Here is a 17,797-nt window from a genome sequence, read left to right as displayed (position 1 = left end):
TGGTGCCTCTGCTGCCATGCAGCCCCCTCCCTGCAGCACCTTCGTGCCTTGGTGCAGGGCAGCTCCCAGCATCCCTCCTGCCCATGCCTGCCCTAACGCAGGGCTCCTTCACGCGTTGAGCTGCAAAGATTTTCAGGAGCAGGGTGACCGCAGAGAGAAAGAGTTTGTACTGTAAATATCTGCAAACTCTGACTCTCCTGGAGGATTTGAGCCAGGGACAAACCCTGGTCTTGGACATAGTGTTATGACTGTTAAAGGCAGTGATGCCTGAGGAAAGCTGCTCTTTTAGACATCAGCCCTGGTTTCCATCTGCAGATAGGCACTACAAATGGTTTGTGTGTGGATGAGATGCTTTTCTGTTAGTGGTGGCATGTAAACACACAAGTCTTAGATTCAGGAGAAGAACCTGCTCCTCAGCACCTCAGCCACCACAGCTGGAGTCAGACGTGTCGGAGCTTTGTCCGTTTGTCACCGTCCGTAAGTCGTGTGAGACTATTTCCTCGCTGGGTTGGGTTTTCGGCAGCAGATGCCTTGGAATTACTGTTTAAGGCTGAGCTGCAGTGTGCCGTGCGGCAGGGGCTCACCTGAGGCCAGGGTGGTTATAACACAGCACATCTAGAATGACCCAGGCTTAGTGCTAAGAAATATTTATTTAAAAAAATGAGGACACAGTAGATTATGCCAGTCACAGCAAATGATCATTAATCACATTTGTTCTTGAACAATAAATTATGACGTGGAGCATCGTGCCCTTTTGGAAGAGGTTGCTGTGGACGTATGCGCTGGGGAAGATGCAGGCACAGGTATTTTCTAGCTCCTGATGTTCACAACAGCAATTTTCAAGCAAGAAGGTGCCGTGCTGAGGTGGCTCCAGCATCCTGCCCCCTCTGGGCTTTTAGTACAAGGAGCAGTGTGGGAGAGAGGAGCCCGCGAGCACCTGGATACAGTACTGGGAACTGAGACTGGGAAATGCTCTTAATGCATAGGAACAGACAAAACATGAGATATAAATATTACCACGTGGTCACAGAGGTGGAAGTAGACTAAATACTAAGTTCCGACATCCAGTTTGCTTTTGATCTCTTCAGATGTTTCATCACATTTTTTGCAACATATGTTACCAAGTCTAAAGCAGGGTATGAAAATGTAAAAAACTACATTAGAATCAATATTACTTGGTTAATTAGGTAAGAAAGACTACTCTGACTTGGTATGGTACAGTTACAATATTTGGTCTCTGAATTTTTTTTTAAAAAACATGAGTTTCACAGTATCAAAAGTGCTTATTTAAAAGAAATGTAGTGTAACAACAGTGATTAACATTGTTGCATTTTTGATTATGAATAATTTAGTGGATGTAAAACAGGTTACTGCAGCATTTCAAAAAATTGAACAGTGCTCAGCTTACATAATTTCTTTTATCTTCATAACAATAAATATAAATAAATTTACAAATAGTAATACTGTCTAGCACAAGAATAGACAGAAGCACAATACACAAGACTATAAACAAATCTAATATTTTTTTAAAAAACCCCTAAAGATCGGCATAATTCCTAAACTCTTCTAGCCAGCAATCAGTTTAATAATTCAGTAGTACCACTTCCTTCATGGGGTAAGGACTTTGTTTTTTAAACCTAGATAGAACAGTTGTCTGCTATGGGTTTGATATTTTCACTTTTAGTATTTTTCCTCCTTTTTCCTACCTCATAACAATAAATTAACAAGGGTTACGTTGGAAAACTGTTAGTGGTGCAAGTGTCTCTAGAAACTGTGTGTGGTCTTTGCTCCATGGCAATAGTTATTTGGTAATTTAAGAAAAAAGGATATACACGGTACATGATCAACCGTTTTGGACTCCAACTTGGTGCTGACCAGCCTATTGATTTGCGTTGCCTTCTGTAGGTGTCCAGATCACAGTGTTGATTAAATGGACTATTTTTTAGCTTAGTTACATTCTAGGAAAGTTCTTCCTGACTGATGCCTTCCAGGTCCTTCTTGAGAGCTCACGAGTCCTGCAACACAAATGTCCGTGCCCCTTCCTCGGTCTTGCCACAGGTGAAAGTGATTCTGCTGGTAACAGTTTGATTTCTTTTGGCATCACATGCTGTGTCCCAGTAAAGAGCCAACACGTTCCAAGCGTCCGCAGGAGGAGCTCTGGTATCGCTTTCAGGTTGGATTTTAATGGCTGGGAGAAACTGGCCCCCGAGTCAGAGGTCCATGGAACGGTGCAAAACTCAGAGCAGAGCGATGGGTTTGTTGCCCTGGGAGTTCATGTACTGAGCTGCTGCTACGTTGTCCAGTGTCGTGTAGGTGGTATAAAGGCCGGTGACCTGCAAGTCTGAGAAGGAGTGATCACTGCCACTGGAGACAGGGGTGAGGCCGGGGGTGCCCAGGTCACAGTCTGAGAGGTGGAGCGGAGAGTTGCTGAAGGCACCCAGGGTATCAAGGCTGAAGCTGTCATCTTTCATTTCCTCCCATATATTACCTTTAAAAGATTAAATTCTGGTCACAGCAACACATCCAACCCACCCGGGCACCGTCTGTAGGGGTCAGTCGGTAACTAAAGGGCTTATGCAGATGGTACCATTTCTAGTGCAAAGGCAGTCAGTGTGTCCGCTCCCCCGAATCCTCTGGTCCCAGCAGGACTCCAGACCTTTTCAGGCAGCATCTACCTACCATGTGTTAACCAGAAACCCAGGGGCCACGCTTGGCATTGCTGTAAGCCGGGGAAGTTTTCCTTTCACAGAAGGGGAAAACTAAAGCACGAGTAGAGCTGTGGTTTCCCACGGCAGAGGGATGTGGTGTCCCAAATCCAGCTAGCTAGACTTCCCTTACATCTTACATTTACTGCAGTGCCTGTGCTTGAGCCACGAAGGCAGTTTGCTCTCCCATCTAGCATGGGGCAGGCCAGGGAAGTCACACTGCAGAGGCCAGCACCCAGCACAAGTTTTTAGCTCAGTTACAGCCCAGAGCATCGTGCTGAAGACCCTGGTTATATATTCAGTGACTACGTAACCACATAAATCAAGCCCTCCCCTACCCCAGCTTCCTTCTCCCATACCTTGCAATGCAAAATCCATAATGCTTGGGTCAAGGGCATCCACCTCTGTGTTCATGTCTGTTGTCATGTTCAGGAAGTCCGGAGGCACGCGTCCCATGGGATGGTGGGGAAGAGGGCTGTGGCTCATGTCAGGCAGAGTGTGGAGAGGAGGTGTTTGTGCAGGTGCTGGTGAGTCTGGGGCGATGCGAGCCTGGGTCTGAATCTGGTGATGCAGGGGGATAGACTGCAGCGAGAGCGTCATGATCGGCTGAGGCTGCAGCTGGGAGATGGAGATTCGGCCTTGGGCTGCTGCCATGTGATTCAGGGTGGAGATCTCTGGCTCTGCCTGTTTGCTGGGCCGCCTGCAGTTCTCAGGTCTGTCAGTGATCAGCTTATCTAGCTCCTCTGCACAAGCGATACCCATTCCCAAGGAAGAAAAGAGACAGTTTAACCCATTTGTTCAAGCAGGGCCTGGCCAAAGCATTTCACAAGTGAGCACAGCCACATACTTTTGCAATAAAACTGAACAGGTAGTGTCTGTCACTGTGACGAGATGCAGCACAGAAGGCAGGTTTCGACTGTGCAGAGAGCAAGGAAATGCCACCTACTTCCCTACCCTTAGCTTGTACCCTTCTTGACTCCCTTAGAGCTAAAGAAACAATTGCATGGGACTTCACAGAGCAATTAAGTCACTGCTGATGGCAGCTGACCCACAGATGCAGGACTAAGCATCCTCAGTAGGTCTCCTGCTCAACGGGATACCCTGACTTCTGCTTGTGTCTCAAATAAGATCCGTACAAGAGACTGCTGACAGTTGCAACTGCACTTTTGTTTTTAAGCAAAGGAGAACGTAATTTGTCGTTGATTGTATGTTACAGATTTTGCAGCTAAAAAGTCTACTTGGTTTTTCCAGTATTAAGCTCCTGAAAAAACCCCATGTGTCTTCATAAATAGGAATGACAAAGCCTTAGTAAAGGGAGAGTTTTGCAGAAAAACAGGCAAAAAATTGCTAAAATGTGACTCTATGAATACTAACACCAGAGGCAGCATAACTCCTCAGAAGGGCTCAGAGATGCTAGATAGGTTATCATGGGAGAAAAAAACCCAAACATTTTGAAGCTGGGGACCGATTCGCACTAAGGGTCTCCAAAAACAGCTGTCAGTTCTGTGACCTCCTCCTGCTGCCGTGTATCACCCTGTCACACAACCTCGGAGCCAGCAGCAATGACCTCATTCAGTGCAGAGCATGGGGTATTTCAGCCGAGCAGCTCAGAGGAGGCAGCTGTTGCAAGGTGTGAGAGCTGTGCACCGGCCAGCTCTGTTCCAACATATACCTTATTCCTTAAGATTCATGCATTCCTGGTCAAAAAGCCTTTCCCCCCGCCTTGCTTCTCACACGCATAGCAAAAGCGTAACATAAGCCCTACCTGGGTTAGCCATGCTCCTGTGAATAGCAGCTAAATCCTTCCGCTTCCACTTCTGCATCTCCTCTTCCATCTTGTCGATCTTGGCAGGATTGAGAGCCCACAGGCACCCTTTGCGAGAGGTGCCACTCATCTTGTTCTCCACCTTCTCAAAACACTTATTCAGAGACAGGTTGTGGCGCACAGAGTTCTTCCAGCCATCAGGAGCTGTCTGAAAGATGCAGGAGGATGTCAGTGAAATAAGCCATGAACAAAGTATTTGTGATGTTCTACTTCCACCCTTCAGGTGTGTGCCTACCTTGAAGTAGGGGAAGTGCTCCTTCATGAAGCTGTAGATCTCACTCACTGGGAGACTGCCTGTTCTGCTGTTCTTCAGCGCCATTGCAATCAAACAACTACAGGACAGAGAAATACAGGAAATGACAGATTGCATATACTTAGCCATCATGCCTTGTTCTGCTCTAGCAACCTCTGACCCACCTCTTAAGATACAAACAGTTGGCTGATCATGGGATTAATGTTCTCAGGTGCTCAGAAGTCACCCTTGTGATCCTGCAGATTTTACTCCTCTGCGCTATTACTCTACCTTTATGCTGTTGTCCAGGAACCAGTTTGCTTGTTCATTCCTGCTACCCCTCAGAAACAGCTTCCACAGAACTCCTGGACTGATGATGGGATTTTTGTTCTCTTTGAAAGGATCACACACTCTCAGGCTACCACACCTACGGTGTTGCAGTCATCCCAACACAGGCTGTAGGCAACACGTTCTTCTGGTCTCTACTCACCTATAGGAATAGATTGGCTTGGGGTAATGCTTTGGATGCAGTTCTTGGGCAGAGTGAGGAGCCAGGCGTGGCTGAGAATAGGGTGGCTGAGTCCCATAGGGTGTGTTGTAAATTGCTGCTGGGTTACACTGTATGCAGATGGAAAAGAAGGAAAATGTTGGATGCAGAATTTCCATGGGTATGTAGGTTTAGGGATATTTTACTGTTTTCCTTTTAAAAGAGTTCTAGATGTGATCTTAGCAGGTACTTCAAGACACAGACAACAAGCAAGTAACAGTACCTGTTGTGTGTTCTGTGCTAGGGCAAACACTTGCTGTGAATGAGGAGGAGGAAAGAGTTGTTGTTGTGTTTGTAAACTGGGGGACGGCTGCCCACCCACAGCATACTGGCTCATCTGCTGAGATAAAGACAACAGATGTGTCAGCCTTGAAATTACCAACATCTTTTCCTAAGAAGTGTTGCAATAATAAGCCATCAAGGCCTGCTCTTACATTTGCTCCGTGTGTTGAAATAGAATTCAGACCCAGGATTCCCTGTGGCAGGCTGGCCTGGACATGAATCATCGCTCCAGGTGCTCCTGTCGAGCGCATATTGCTTGCCACAGGACCTATTTCGGAGAAAGCAAAGGCAATGAATGTTTGCATGAAAGCACACTTCAGAAGAGAGAGCTGGCATTTATTTTTAATAGATGCAGTTGAACACAGCTAAGCTCTGGAGTGGATAATCACACCTCTCCGTGGCTTTCCATCCCAAAAGAACCAAGAGTATTTCACAAACTGCAAAGATGACATCAGCTGCTTCTAAAACTTGTTATGTAGGGAATGAAAGATGTCAGCTGTTTAACAGTCCACAGTGGTGTTACAGACACAGTATCTTACAAAAGAAAAAAAGAAAGAAAGAAAACATATTCAGCACTATCTGTACTCCAGAAAGATTTCTGCTCTAAAGCAAGCAAGATGATACGCTGAGCTCGCTCAGCAGAATGCCTTAGGGAACACGTGTGTTTACTTAAAGGATGTTCACACAAAGGAAAGGCGTTCAACGAACATATGCTGCAAGTCTGTATGAAGCAAACAGCTATGGGGTAAATAAGGTACTCTTACTTTTATTAATGTTGAAACAAACAAGAAAGACTAATTACCTAATTTCAAAGCTGTTGAAAACCTCTGAAGTGCAAGTCTTAAATACCTTGGCCCAAGTTCATGCAACAAGGCACCAGCAACTACACTGAGCAGAAATGCCAATCGGCTCCTAAGATCTCTGTTGTCGCTGCTAGGGCTCTCTGCCTCTTGAAATGAAGGAAATGTATCAGTAATGTCCTTATCAGAAGACAACAGGCTCCAGGTCTTCTGACAGGAAGCAAAATGTAATGCACTTAAAAAGAATCTACTATTAGGAAAGCTAGCCTGCGGGGGGTGGGGGTGGGGGGGGGGTGGGGTGGGGGGGGGCGGGGAAGGAAGGAGGAATAATGTTGTGTTGCCGCTTAAAGAGCTGTTATTTAAATCCTGACAGTTTACCTGTCTGTTGTAGCATTGCATTCTGGGCACCAAGGCTAAAATCCATTCTTCCACTGGCCATCTGTTGTAACCGAGGCACATCAACAGATGTCAGCCACGACAAGGACTGTAAGTCACTGGGGAGGTCATCTTCACTCAGCTGGGAGGGGTCAGAAGCTAAGAGTCTGCAAAATAGCATGAAAGGTTAGCAGAGAGCGGAGATGCTGCTACACTGTCCCCAGTAAGGGGAGATGACTGGGATGCCAAAGCTCACGGAGATCAGCGGGGAAAATGCACCAGGCTGGGATTCCGTTTGCAGAATTCAGATGCGACCTTTGGTTTCACAGCTGGCCGGTTACTGTTGCCCTTTACCTAACCGCATGTTCCTTCCTACAGTTTGAAACATTTTGGTTAAGAAAACTTATTGTGCAGTATTTGTAGGGGAAGAAGGCATGAGAACCCAGAAGAGAAACTGCCTAGGAAAAAACCCAAAGCTGATACATTATTTTCACATGTGTCAGAAACATGCGCATGTTTGGCCTTGATGTAGAAGAAACCCATCAGGACTTTTAACCTGATTCTAACCTCATTTAAGCTGAATTTAACCTAATTTTGCATTAACCTTGAAATTCAGTGACCAGCCAGCCTCAGAAGGAGTTTCTGTGCCTAGCTGTTCAAGGACCCATGTATGCTGCTGGATTGAGCACCTGGGGAGAGGGGTTTTCCCAGCCACTGTGTCCTGTTGGTGGGGACAGATCAGCGGCGAGCTGCTGCATGAGCAAAACTTTATAGAATGACCTGGTGATCTCTTCCATTCAGATACATGAAGTTATTGATACTTAACAAGGAACCATGAAGCATACAAAACAATTTTTTGGGTGGTTTTTGACATACGAAAGGATCAGAATGAAAACCTAGTGACTGAATGCACAAGAACACCCAGCCTGCCTTCAGCAACAAACCCGAGGTGTAACGATGACAGGCTGCTTTTGGTTTAAAGCTCCATTTTTGACACATGCTTCGTCCCACCTGTTTTGTTTTGCTTCTGATAAAGTGCGTGGTACAAAACTGAAATATTGGCATATATTTACAGTACTCAAAAATCCCTGTGTGGTCAAAACTCCCGTTAAGTTCAGTAAAAGAGCTATTGCAAATGAAGGGTTTAACTACTTTTGCTTATGTTAAACAGTATTACAGAAGTCATGGGTATCTTGAGGAGTAAACAATAATGAGAACACATCAGGAAGTTATTGTTAGATACCTGGGGTAAACCCAAAGGGATTCAGATCCAGGAAAACATATTTCTCTTTCAGAAGAACACAGTTTAGTTGGATGTAGTTGATTTTGCTCTCAAAACAAAGGCTTTAAAGAGCTCTCTTATAGATGTCTTAAAGCCAGCTGCGTGGTACTAACGTACGTTTGTTGCCAAATGACAACGCAGAAGCCTTAAATAAATCTGGTCTCTTGCTGAAGCATCTTTTATGTTTAACACGATTCTAAATCAGCTTAAAAGAACAAGGCAGAACGCTAGGGCCTGGCTGCCTAGGAGCTTTCAGCTTTTCTATTCATGATTTCCAGAAACTCGTATCAAAGTTCCCTAAACTATTTTGTGGGAGATCTTTAAAGCAGAATGTAATTTATTTGTTTGTAAAAAGATTTTGAAAAGAAGAAAAGGAAGCAAAAAAACCCTACACATGACCAGAAGCCAAAAGCTCAAATCCTGGCCAAAAAAACATCTTCAAATCTCTCCCCCAGCCTACCCTGTTTTCTTTCTCCTACTGTAGTTATAGTGCAATAATTAGCATTGCCATGGTTACCGCTGTTCAGTTATTTTGTGAGGCCTGGGACTTAAATACATAAAAAGACTATCAGGTGACGGCTCTCCTGGCCTGCAGATTGGCTGGGTTGGAAGTAAACAAGGGCATTAAATGATTTGAAAACTGGGCAGGCTCATGTCGTTTGCAACAGTTGGGCCCATTCATGGGAAGCCGATAACCCATTGTGCCGCCAACGACTGCTGCCCGGTGGCACGTGGCCCCGATTGTTTTTGGGATTCTTGCTTAATTGTTTTTCCCCCCCTCCTCCTTTTTACAAACTTCACATTAATCTGGCTGAATGACAGCCGACACACAACACACATCCACATGCCATCTGGCACCCCAGGTCCCTGCCAGTCCTTCCAGACAAGTCAGCTCCTTCAACAAATAACGGGGTCAGATGGGCGGTGAGGGTCAGCACCCACTGCACACGCCTCCTGTCAGGCAATGAATCCGCCACATGCCCTCACCGCTGCTCCGCGTGGGACGAGCATCTCCGCACTGGAGGACCGCGGCAGTCGTGGTGGTGCTCAGCAGACTTCCCAGCTTTAGCTTTTTGGGGAAACCAAGGTCTCTGCTTCGCACTCACTCTAGATGCATGCATCCTGGTGCTCCTCCTAGGTGTGGGGATGCCTGGCGATGCCCTGGGCACACTCAGATGCCGTCAGAAGCTTGCACTACAACTCTGCTCCTTGCCAGTTAGCATCAGGCAGCGTACCCCTCTCCGCAGCCTCGTGATGTGGTCCCTCTCACACAAATGCTGCAGATCCAAATGGGGGCACGGAAGGTGACTGAACTCTTAAGTTGGTATAAGAGTCATTAGGCTCTATTTTAAACGGGTACAAAGATGCAATAATACATAATAACTAGACCAGTGTGGGGGCCAGCTCTGTTTCCAAGGCAAAGATGCTTCCTTCCCTTCCCCATCCTAGCATGGCATGGCTGTTTGAATTTCAGTTTACAGCTCTTTTAAAAGCCCCTCTGGCTGTTCCCTTACACATTTTTTTAAATGGATTTGTTAGCTGTCAGAATAACTGCTTTCATTAATAATGGGGAAAAAAAGTATATTTCATCAGAATACAATATTTCACATTTAAGAATTATTCTGCAGGTTGCCTTTAAAACTAATGTTGAAATTTCATGTGTCTTAAAAAAGGTGAAACTGCTTAAAGTATGCCCATCGCTGTCTGACTGAGGTGTTTGAAATGCCCAGATGTCTTCTGCAGCATAAAACCAGCTTATCTCACAATACACAGGCTCAATGTGTGTCCTGCTTTTAGTGAAAAAATGCTAATCTAACTGCCTCTGAAAAGAGAGCTACGCGCACAGTAATACCTAATGTTTTAATCTCATAGAGTTCAATCTTTCTGACCTGAAAAATTGCCTGTGCCAAGACAACTACAAATATATAAGTACATATTGTAATGTTATGTGTACTTTGATTCTGTTCCCCTCCACCACCCTTTTGGCCTCACATTTGAGGGTAAACTTCAGGAGTCAGAGATCCTGTCTTTAGATGGGTGTTCACAGCCCCTGGCACAATGGGGCACTGTAGTAAAAGCAGCCATTTCCTTTCAATGCATGTAAATGAGATAAATAGTGGTATGCTATAATTAATGCACACTACTGAAACTGTCCCCAGCTGCACATTCCCCAGGGCTGTCTGGTATATACGCTGAACTACTAAACCCCTATGAAGAAAAGGTTACAGTCACACCAACCAAATGCGTTGCAAACATGGTATCATTTTTTAAAGGTGTGGTGAAATTATGCAACTCTAGTCTTACCCCTCTCCTTCTAAATCTCTGCAGGAAAACACCCTTCTGTTTCCATGTGTTTCTACCCTAGAAAGGCACCTGCCTTAGCAAGAATCCACATCATGTTGAGGATTTAAGTCCCAGCTCTCCTTTAGGTATCAGAGGATGCTGGCCTCCTGTGGAAAGTGCCCTGAGAGCTATGATAAGTATGATACAGAAATGCTCAGTGGTAGCGTTAGTCTTTGCTATCTGATCTATCATGCACTGCCCGAAACACCTATCTCATCAGGGCAATAGATTTTTGCCACCAGCCCACCTGCCCAAAGATTACTTTTCCAGATTCAGAAAAAATGCCCCTTGGAATGAAACTCTTTTCCAGATCTCCTGATACTGAGCTCCAGACCTTCCTGCAGCCACTGGAGGAGAAACTGGACTCCAATGCAGGTTGCGCATCTGACAAAGCTCACCAGAGCTTGTCAGCAGTGTGAAATCATCAGTCAGATGGACCTAAAGAGAGCTCTGTTTTTTTCCCCCCCATCAAGTACATCCTGCTGGCACGACAGCTAGCTAGACGGAATTAAATTCATTCTTGGCATAACCTTGTGGGAAACTGCAACGAACATTAGAGTTGAATTTGAATCTATATTCACAGATCAAACTTTACCATCTTTCCTCACACTGAGCTGTTCTAATGAGCTGGATCTAAGGCAGTGCAGAAAACGCTGTCAAGGTGAACTATCCACTTCTACATTGGCAAACGCCGTGGTATGGTAAACTTGTCTGGAGACTACAGGGACCATCTCCTCAACAGCATCATAGAATAGTCCTCCAGATAAGTCTGTTAAGATTAGAGAGCTCACCAACAACAGGAATACCTGAAGATATTTTATCTGCAAATAGATTAGCCAATAACTGGGTGTTTTGGTTTAGGATACAGTGTGTAGAATTACAGATTTCTCTCTGTATTGCACCACTCACACTTCAGAGAACTCTGTTTGTTTTCTCTGGAGTCCATCCCTAAAAGACACAAAGCACCCAAACTGGTTGATGCTGTAGGGTGAATCTAATGCTACAGGTTCTCTCAAAGGGCTTAGCATGTCGTGGCAACCCATCATTGCCTCCGTCCAAAACACTGCGGTTGCGTTTGGCATATTAAACTGCAACCAGTTCTAAGACGTCTCTCACCCAAGGGACAGTTTTTATTATCATTGCCACCACTGACATCTGAGCTTTTTGCCTATGCTTAGGTAATACAACTGTTCAACAAGTAGGAGCAATCAGGGGTGGCAGATTCTTAGTTGTTTGCAATGGTTTATCTGGCATGAGTGACAATTGAACAGGAAGAGTGGTAAGAAAACCTATTCTTGAAGTGGTGATGAGAAACTGTTTTCTTTTGTCTGAGGTAACGTGATGTCCTCAGAAAAAAATGCAGTGGTTTCTCATACGTAAAACAACACAAGGAAAATATTTATGTTTTGTGATTCTTTAGTTGTCTCCATGGTGAGAAGGATTCTCTGTTTTATTGAAGGAGTCAGCTTCACCACCTCCTATTGCTCCTCACTCCATCTGCTCTGTTCCTTCCCTCTATACACTTCGCTTCCCATCTTCCACCCTTGCAGGTGCTTTTCCCTGCACTAGGTTCTGTTTTCCACAATCAGAACCACTTGCCTCTCTCCTCCCTGTTTCTGCTTCTCTCCTGCTTCAGCCAGCAGCTCTCACTGCTGCTTTTGGTCTGTGATTCCTCTCTGCTTCTTGAAGGCAAACCACCCACCCGGTCCCAAGCCACCAGCCTGCCTTTCTCCTCCCTGCCTTCAAATTCTTCAAGTAATTTCTGGAAATAAGAACAGCAATTAGGCAGCTTTCCAGGTACAACCAGAGAGTCCCTCCTCAGCTACATCTCAAGAAACTTTGGATTATAGGAACAAAAACCAGTGAGGAAAAAGCAAATAATATGATTACCCTGTCAGGTGTTGCTGTTCTCCTTTTCTTACACCATGGTTCAGAATGAAGATGATTCTCCAAAAACCTTCTGTAAAGGTACTTAGCACTAATAGAACAGGCTATAGATGTGCTCCTGGAGACTTTTATACATTTCAGCTCTGAGTTTCACAACCCTTCATTACATCATTTTGGTACGGGATGAAGGGAAACTGAATTACAAGTGACCTACATGATATGCTTAAGCCTAAGAGGAAGTTAGCAGCGATGTCAGCACTCTACCCCCAGCCACTTGCTTCCTGCTGTGCTTTACCCACATAACCATCCCTAGGTGTGGATTTGCCAAACACAGCCAGTATCTGCCACTGCAATCTGTTTTGTTCAAAAAATCAACCCACCAACCAAACCCAAAACCTGTGACTAATGTCAAAATAACTTCTCCTCAATACAAAAAATGTGTTGAGCTACCAGGCACTACAGGAATGTTTTATATTAATGCCAGGAGCATTGTCTACCTGGAAAGCTGTTTTTCCCTTTAACATTGCTTCAGCTGCTGTTTGTTAGCACTGAACTGATCTACCTGCCTGGGATGTTGTGTAGTTATTTACTCCAGTGTAAAGGGATTATAAAATATACTACTCTTGGTTTTGCACTGTTGTAAGAACCTGTCTCAATTGCATTATTTGCTGCTGCAGTCATGCAGCAATTCTGCTTTCCACACGTAAGAGATTTTTAGAACAGGTGCTTTAAAAAGTAAGAGTGGTGTGCCATGAGCCACTGAGATCTCACAGGGATACTGAGAAAGTACAAACTCCTTTTCTGTTTCCTTGTTTTGAAGGGGTGGGGTGGGGTGGTCAAGCACCATTCATGAGGTAAGATACGAACTCCGTTCTGGTTTCTCTGGAGGCAGCCGAGCCTGGGAAGCCTGCAAGATATTGCCTGGGAACAAACCAGCCCTTCCCATCTCTGCCTGCAACTGCAAGACAATTTGAGGAGCAAGGGCCACAATTTTTTATTAATTCCGATTAGCACATTTCAGGAACTGCATAGGAAAGAGTTGAGCTAATCCACTTAAATCAATCCACAGTGGCCTGAGTTTGACTGATTCCTAGGAGGTTTCTCACATTTTTTTGAAAGAATGAAGCAACTACTGTGATGAAATTCCTCCGACACATTGAGTCATTATCTCACTCCCTGTCAGACACACATGGTGTCAAGGGAATGGACACTGACATTTTCTTCAGGAACAATTACGGTTTCGTTAGTTATGCATTTGTAACCTTTTGTCTGCAGAAATGTCCTTCATGCAAACTCCCAGACTCCATCCATCCCCAGTGGTGACAGCCAGGAGTTGTGAGATGTAGCTTGCTCTCCAGAAACCAAAGTGCAAAACCAGATATGAGAGTACCACTTAGGGAGCTAAAATGTACCGTGTATCATAAAGATAGAGACTTTCCACCTTTTTCACCACTATACTGCAGTCATGTCCAGAATGCATGGAATACAGCAGTTGCGTGTCTATGTGTCTCAATATGATTTTATGCTAACATAAAGCAATTATTACAGAAAAAAATTAATCAGACTATCTAATGAGCTAATGAATATAGACCCATTTTTTAAAGAACCAAAGGGACAATTAAAATGGGGTGGAGGAGGATATAGTCTACTAATATGTTGAACAATTAACGAGTAACACCTTTTGATCAAAAAGATATCTATTTAAAACTTAATTCCTGATTAACATGTATAGGAAATTCATTGCAAGGTCTTCAAAATACTACATAAGGCTTCTGTCAACTGGAAATGCATAGTAACATAAAGAAGCAGAAACATGGTCCTTACAGAAACTAATGAGCTGCAAAACATGAAGTTAATGTATCATGTTGATCAGGGTTAGCTTTACATCTTAAGTAATGTTATTTCTTCAAATAGAATTATAGATTTTAGTTATTTCTTTCAGAATATAGATGCCACATTGTTACCTAAACTGATTAGGTGCTTCCTTAAATTTGGATTCTCACATATGCCAAATAATCCACAGCAAGTTACTCCTTGTCTCCCTTATAATGGCCTGGGGTTTATGTCATGATCTATTATAGAATATGTAACAAACCACACATAACTATACCTAGTTTGGGAATGGGATAGTGCCTGAGAAAAATCAGCATGCTGGTACATCTGAAAACCAAGAATGTTGAATTAGGATAATATTGAGCCTTCTTTGGGAGAGAACTTAAAGGTCTATAAATGTTTTTGCAGTCTTAGCCCAGGCCCACCTTGGCCTTGCATTGCGCCCCTGGGGTTTCTGTTGCTCAAGCTCTGCATATTAAATCTCATTCTACACTTACATGTACATCACAGTAAATCTTTTACTTCTCTTGCACTGGCTCAAACTAGACGGCAAAAGGATAGATTGCAGGCTTCAGCTAAAAATATTGCTTGAAGACCACAGCATTCATGAGCTGAAGAACCTTTTTTCTCTGAGACCAGCTCCAAGTCCACTGAAGACCATGGGAGCTCTCCGCTAATTTAGTAGCCTTTGCATTGGTTCCTATAATTTACATAGCTTTGTGCTGAAATTACCATAAGCAGGCCACTGCATAATAAACTTGTAGTCTGCCTATTGCTTTGATTAAAATGTCAAAATATTTACAGTAAAACATAATTTTAGATTATTAATTACAATTAACAAGAATAAAGCGTTAATGGTTGAAAAATCCCAGTGTGTTACAACTCCCTACTTTTATTCACTGAAACCTAAAATCAAATCATTAGAAATATTTTTCTACTACAATTATGAAAATATTGAAGGTAAAAGTATTTTGTCTGGGAAGCTAAGACAGGCATCTGCTAATATGAAGTATTACTTTGTATTGGTAGCCAGGCAGTGACAGCACCATAAAAAACACAGGCATCGGAGGAGATAGGATGGCCCTTAATCGTTCCTGGACAGCATGGTGGTTTATATCCCACAGCCGCATTGGTGGAAGAGATATATTTCTAAATCATTTTACTATGGCGCAAATAGTCCCTGGACTTTGCATAGCAGTCTTGTCCTTATCACTGCTTTATGTGCTACATAAAATGTACTATAGATGCTTCAGATCCACAGAATTCAAAGATCTGCTAAAAATCAGGGATTTTTTCCCCTCGTCCATTAAATAAAAAAAAATCCCATAGTTACACACTGTAAGCATAAGCTGCATGAAAACTTATCGGTATTTGCTGATTTGATCCCCTGCTTACACGCCCACACACTCCTCTCCCTTTTCAATGTTTCCTCCTGCACACTCACAGGAAAGCCTGGTCTCCTCCAAGTCCAACTGTCCCATTGAAAGATTCTAAGTGAGACAGAAGAGTATTCTCAGCGCAGCCCCAGCCTCCCACTCACTAATTGGAGGCCATTCCCCATTTTGTGGAGCCTTGATGCTCCCCCATGGAGAACTCGGGACTGTGGGTTCCAGTCTCGGACTGTGGTGACAGCAGGAGAGTAAACAGAGCTGATAGAATTTGACAGGTCTATTCTTTTCTTAAAATCATTCAGTCTAAAAGATTTTCTTTTACATAATCCAAAGTGTTTTCTCATGAAGTAGGACAAATACTGCTCTGCATTTATGGTGCAGTTCAGATTTTATGCATTTTTATCAGAATTTTCCACTATTAAATGAGGTCAAATAATTCATTTTAAAGCTGCATTAAAGAAATTGCAAGCGGGTTAAAAACTTTAGAGAACTGGGTTCTTTGAGTTCAAAATGTTTAGTAGGGAACTGAAAGTAGTTTTTAAAAGCAGCTGACTCCTGAATAAAAGAAGAATCTTTTACAATTCCTTTACTGGCAGTAAGATAAATCCTACCTTTCTCCCCCCAAAAGGAGTGGTTTTTTTTTCTGCAGCTATGAGTTAAAGAATAGTTCCCTCCATAGAAAGGGTCTTTGTTAAGGTGGTATGTTCTTCAGGGTACTGAAGATACAGGCTGAAATATAAGTACCCAGATGTCTCTCTCATACACACCCTTCATTAATTTATTTACAAATATTTACATAGCCAACAAAAAAAGCCTAGAGCAAACAGTGCTTCAGTAAACAGCAAAACAGAGCTCCACAAACCTTTTTCCACAGTGCCTTCAGAGAGTATAACAAATCACTTGTTGAGCTGCAAGAGGCTGCAGCGCAGTGTTTGCATTTTGAATAGAGAGAGGCTGATAGAAGAATACCTGCAGCAGACCACGTTTACCCATAGGAATGGGTGAGAACACCCTCAGGCTGGGAGGAAGGCGATCGTCTCTCACTCCTCATTTTAAAACACGAAAGTAATTATTTATTGATTTGTTTTTTACTGTGAGAACTGGATCGTGTTCTGCTATTCTGTATTTCTTGGAACTTTGCATCATGTGACAAGATGTAACCTAACTTAACCCAGTGCACTGTAATTCATGCAGAGCTATCCCGTGACTTCTAACAATTCTTTGAAATGATAAAGGGATGCGCAGTGGTACATAGGTAAATTATCAAAGGCTGTTGACAAACCCAGGTTTGTTCCCACTGCTATTAGAAGCCCTTTGACATGCCAGTGCTTTGGAGTACTACATAAGTACTCATTTTAATGAAAAGCTCTTCTAGTGTCTATTGCACTTGATTCAGTCTCTCCATGACTGCTTCATAACAATGCAAAATGTGACCTGAAAGGGAACTTTTAAATAATTGTTATTTAATAGGAACATCCTTCTCTGGCAATGCTTGTACAGTAGAGAGAGTTTACTGGAAGGTCAGCCCAAGGCTTTGAAGGTGCATTTATCAAACGCAGTTTAGTACCAAAATACTTTAAATGGGAATGCTTCTGGATAAGTAATGCATTGTAACTGTTCACCAGCTTGGAAATCTAATTTAGAGTGGAGAAATAATGCATCTAACTTTAACAAACAAACAAACTTGATTTCTATATGCTAAGGGTTGGTTTTTTTTTGTGAAGCAATGAGAAAACAACATCAGTTAGCAGGCTGTGACAGTGCAGCGCGTATTTTTGAAACGGATAAATGCCTCACCTGTACTCCTGTGAAGGGTGGTGATTTTGCCCTGAATTCCTAATGATTCCTGACATTATGGACGGGATATCACTTTCTATCATCTCCTTGGCAAAAGAGAAGAGAACAGAGAGCAGCAGTTCAGGCAGCAGTAGCTATCCAGCACTTCAGCAGCGGGCGGGAGGCACCGAAATCCCATCTGAAACCCAGGATTAGAGGGAAGTAAAGCCCGGTTTACATTACCTTTACCTCCAGCCGCGCTGGTTTTATTTGGGCCAGGCAATGCAGTGAAATATTTCAGGGGCGCAAAAAAACCCCAAACAACAAAACAACTACCCCCCCCCCCCAACCCCCAACAAACCAACCCACCCCAAACCCCAAAATCCCAGGCTCGGGATGGGAACCTTGCGCCTCATAGAGGGAGCATCCCCCGGCCGCGAGCACGGCGGGGGGTCAGGGGGCGGTGGGTGCCCGGAGGCCCCCAGCCCCCGGCAGCGCTCCGTCCCGGGGCTGCCCGTA

At 43.8% G+C, this 17,797-nt stretch overlaps 1 protein-coding gene across 3 annotated transcripts; it reads right to left on the bottom strand.

The window, feature by feature from the left end:
* Positions 1-95: 95 nt before the first annotated feature.
* FOXN4 (forkhead box N4) lies at positions 96-17,429 on the bottom strand. Of its 3 annotated transcripts, none has more exons than XM_080373657.1 (9): positions 17,300-17,429; positions 6,770-6,933; positions 5,744-5,859; positions 5,533-5,649; positions 5,253-5,380; positions 4,766-4,862; positions 4,471-4,678; positions 3,065-3,448; positions 96-2,488 (listed from the first exon to the last, which is right to left on the bottom strand). In XM_080373657.1, exons 1-9 carry the CDS (start codon positions 17,380-17,382, stop codon positions 2,238-2,240), a joined length of 1,548 nt encoding a protein of 515 aa, XP_080229783.1. In that variant the 5' UTR covers positions 17,383-17,429; the 3' UTR covers positions 96-2,237. The 3 variants fall into 3 exon arrangements, with proteins under 3 accessions (XP_080229783.1, XP_080229784.1, XP_080229782.1); XM_080373658.1 differs by having other exon boundaries at positions 5,533-5,646; XM_080373656.1 differs by having other exon boundaries at positions 4,471-4,862.
* Between the last annotated feature and the right edge of the window lie 368 nt (positions 17,430-17,797).

The sequence above is a fragment of the Falco punctatus genome, assembly GCF_963210335.1.
Source record: "Falco punctatus genome assembly, chromosome: 1".
Classification (NCBI taxonomy): domain Eukaryota; kingdom Metazoa; phylum Chordata; class Aves; order Falconiformes; family Falconidae; genus Falco; species Falco punctatus.
Note: the sequence above shows the minus strand (reverse complement) of the source record. Positions and strands in the feature narration are given on the sequence as shown.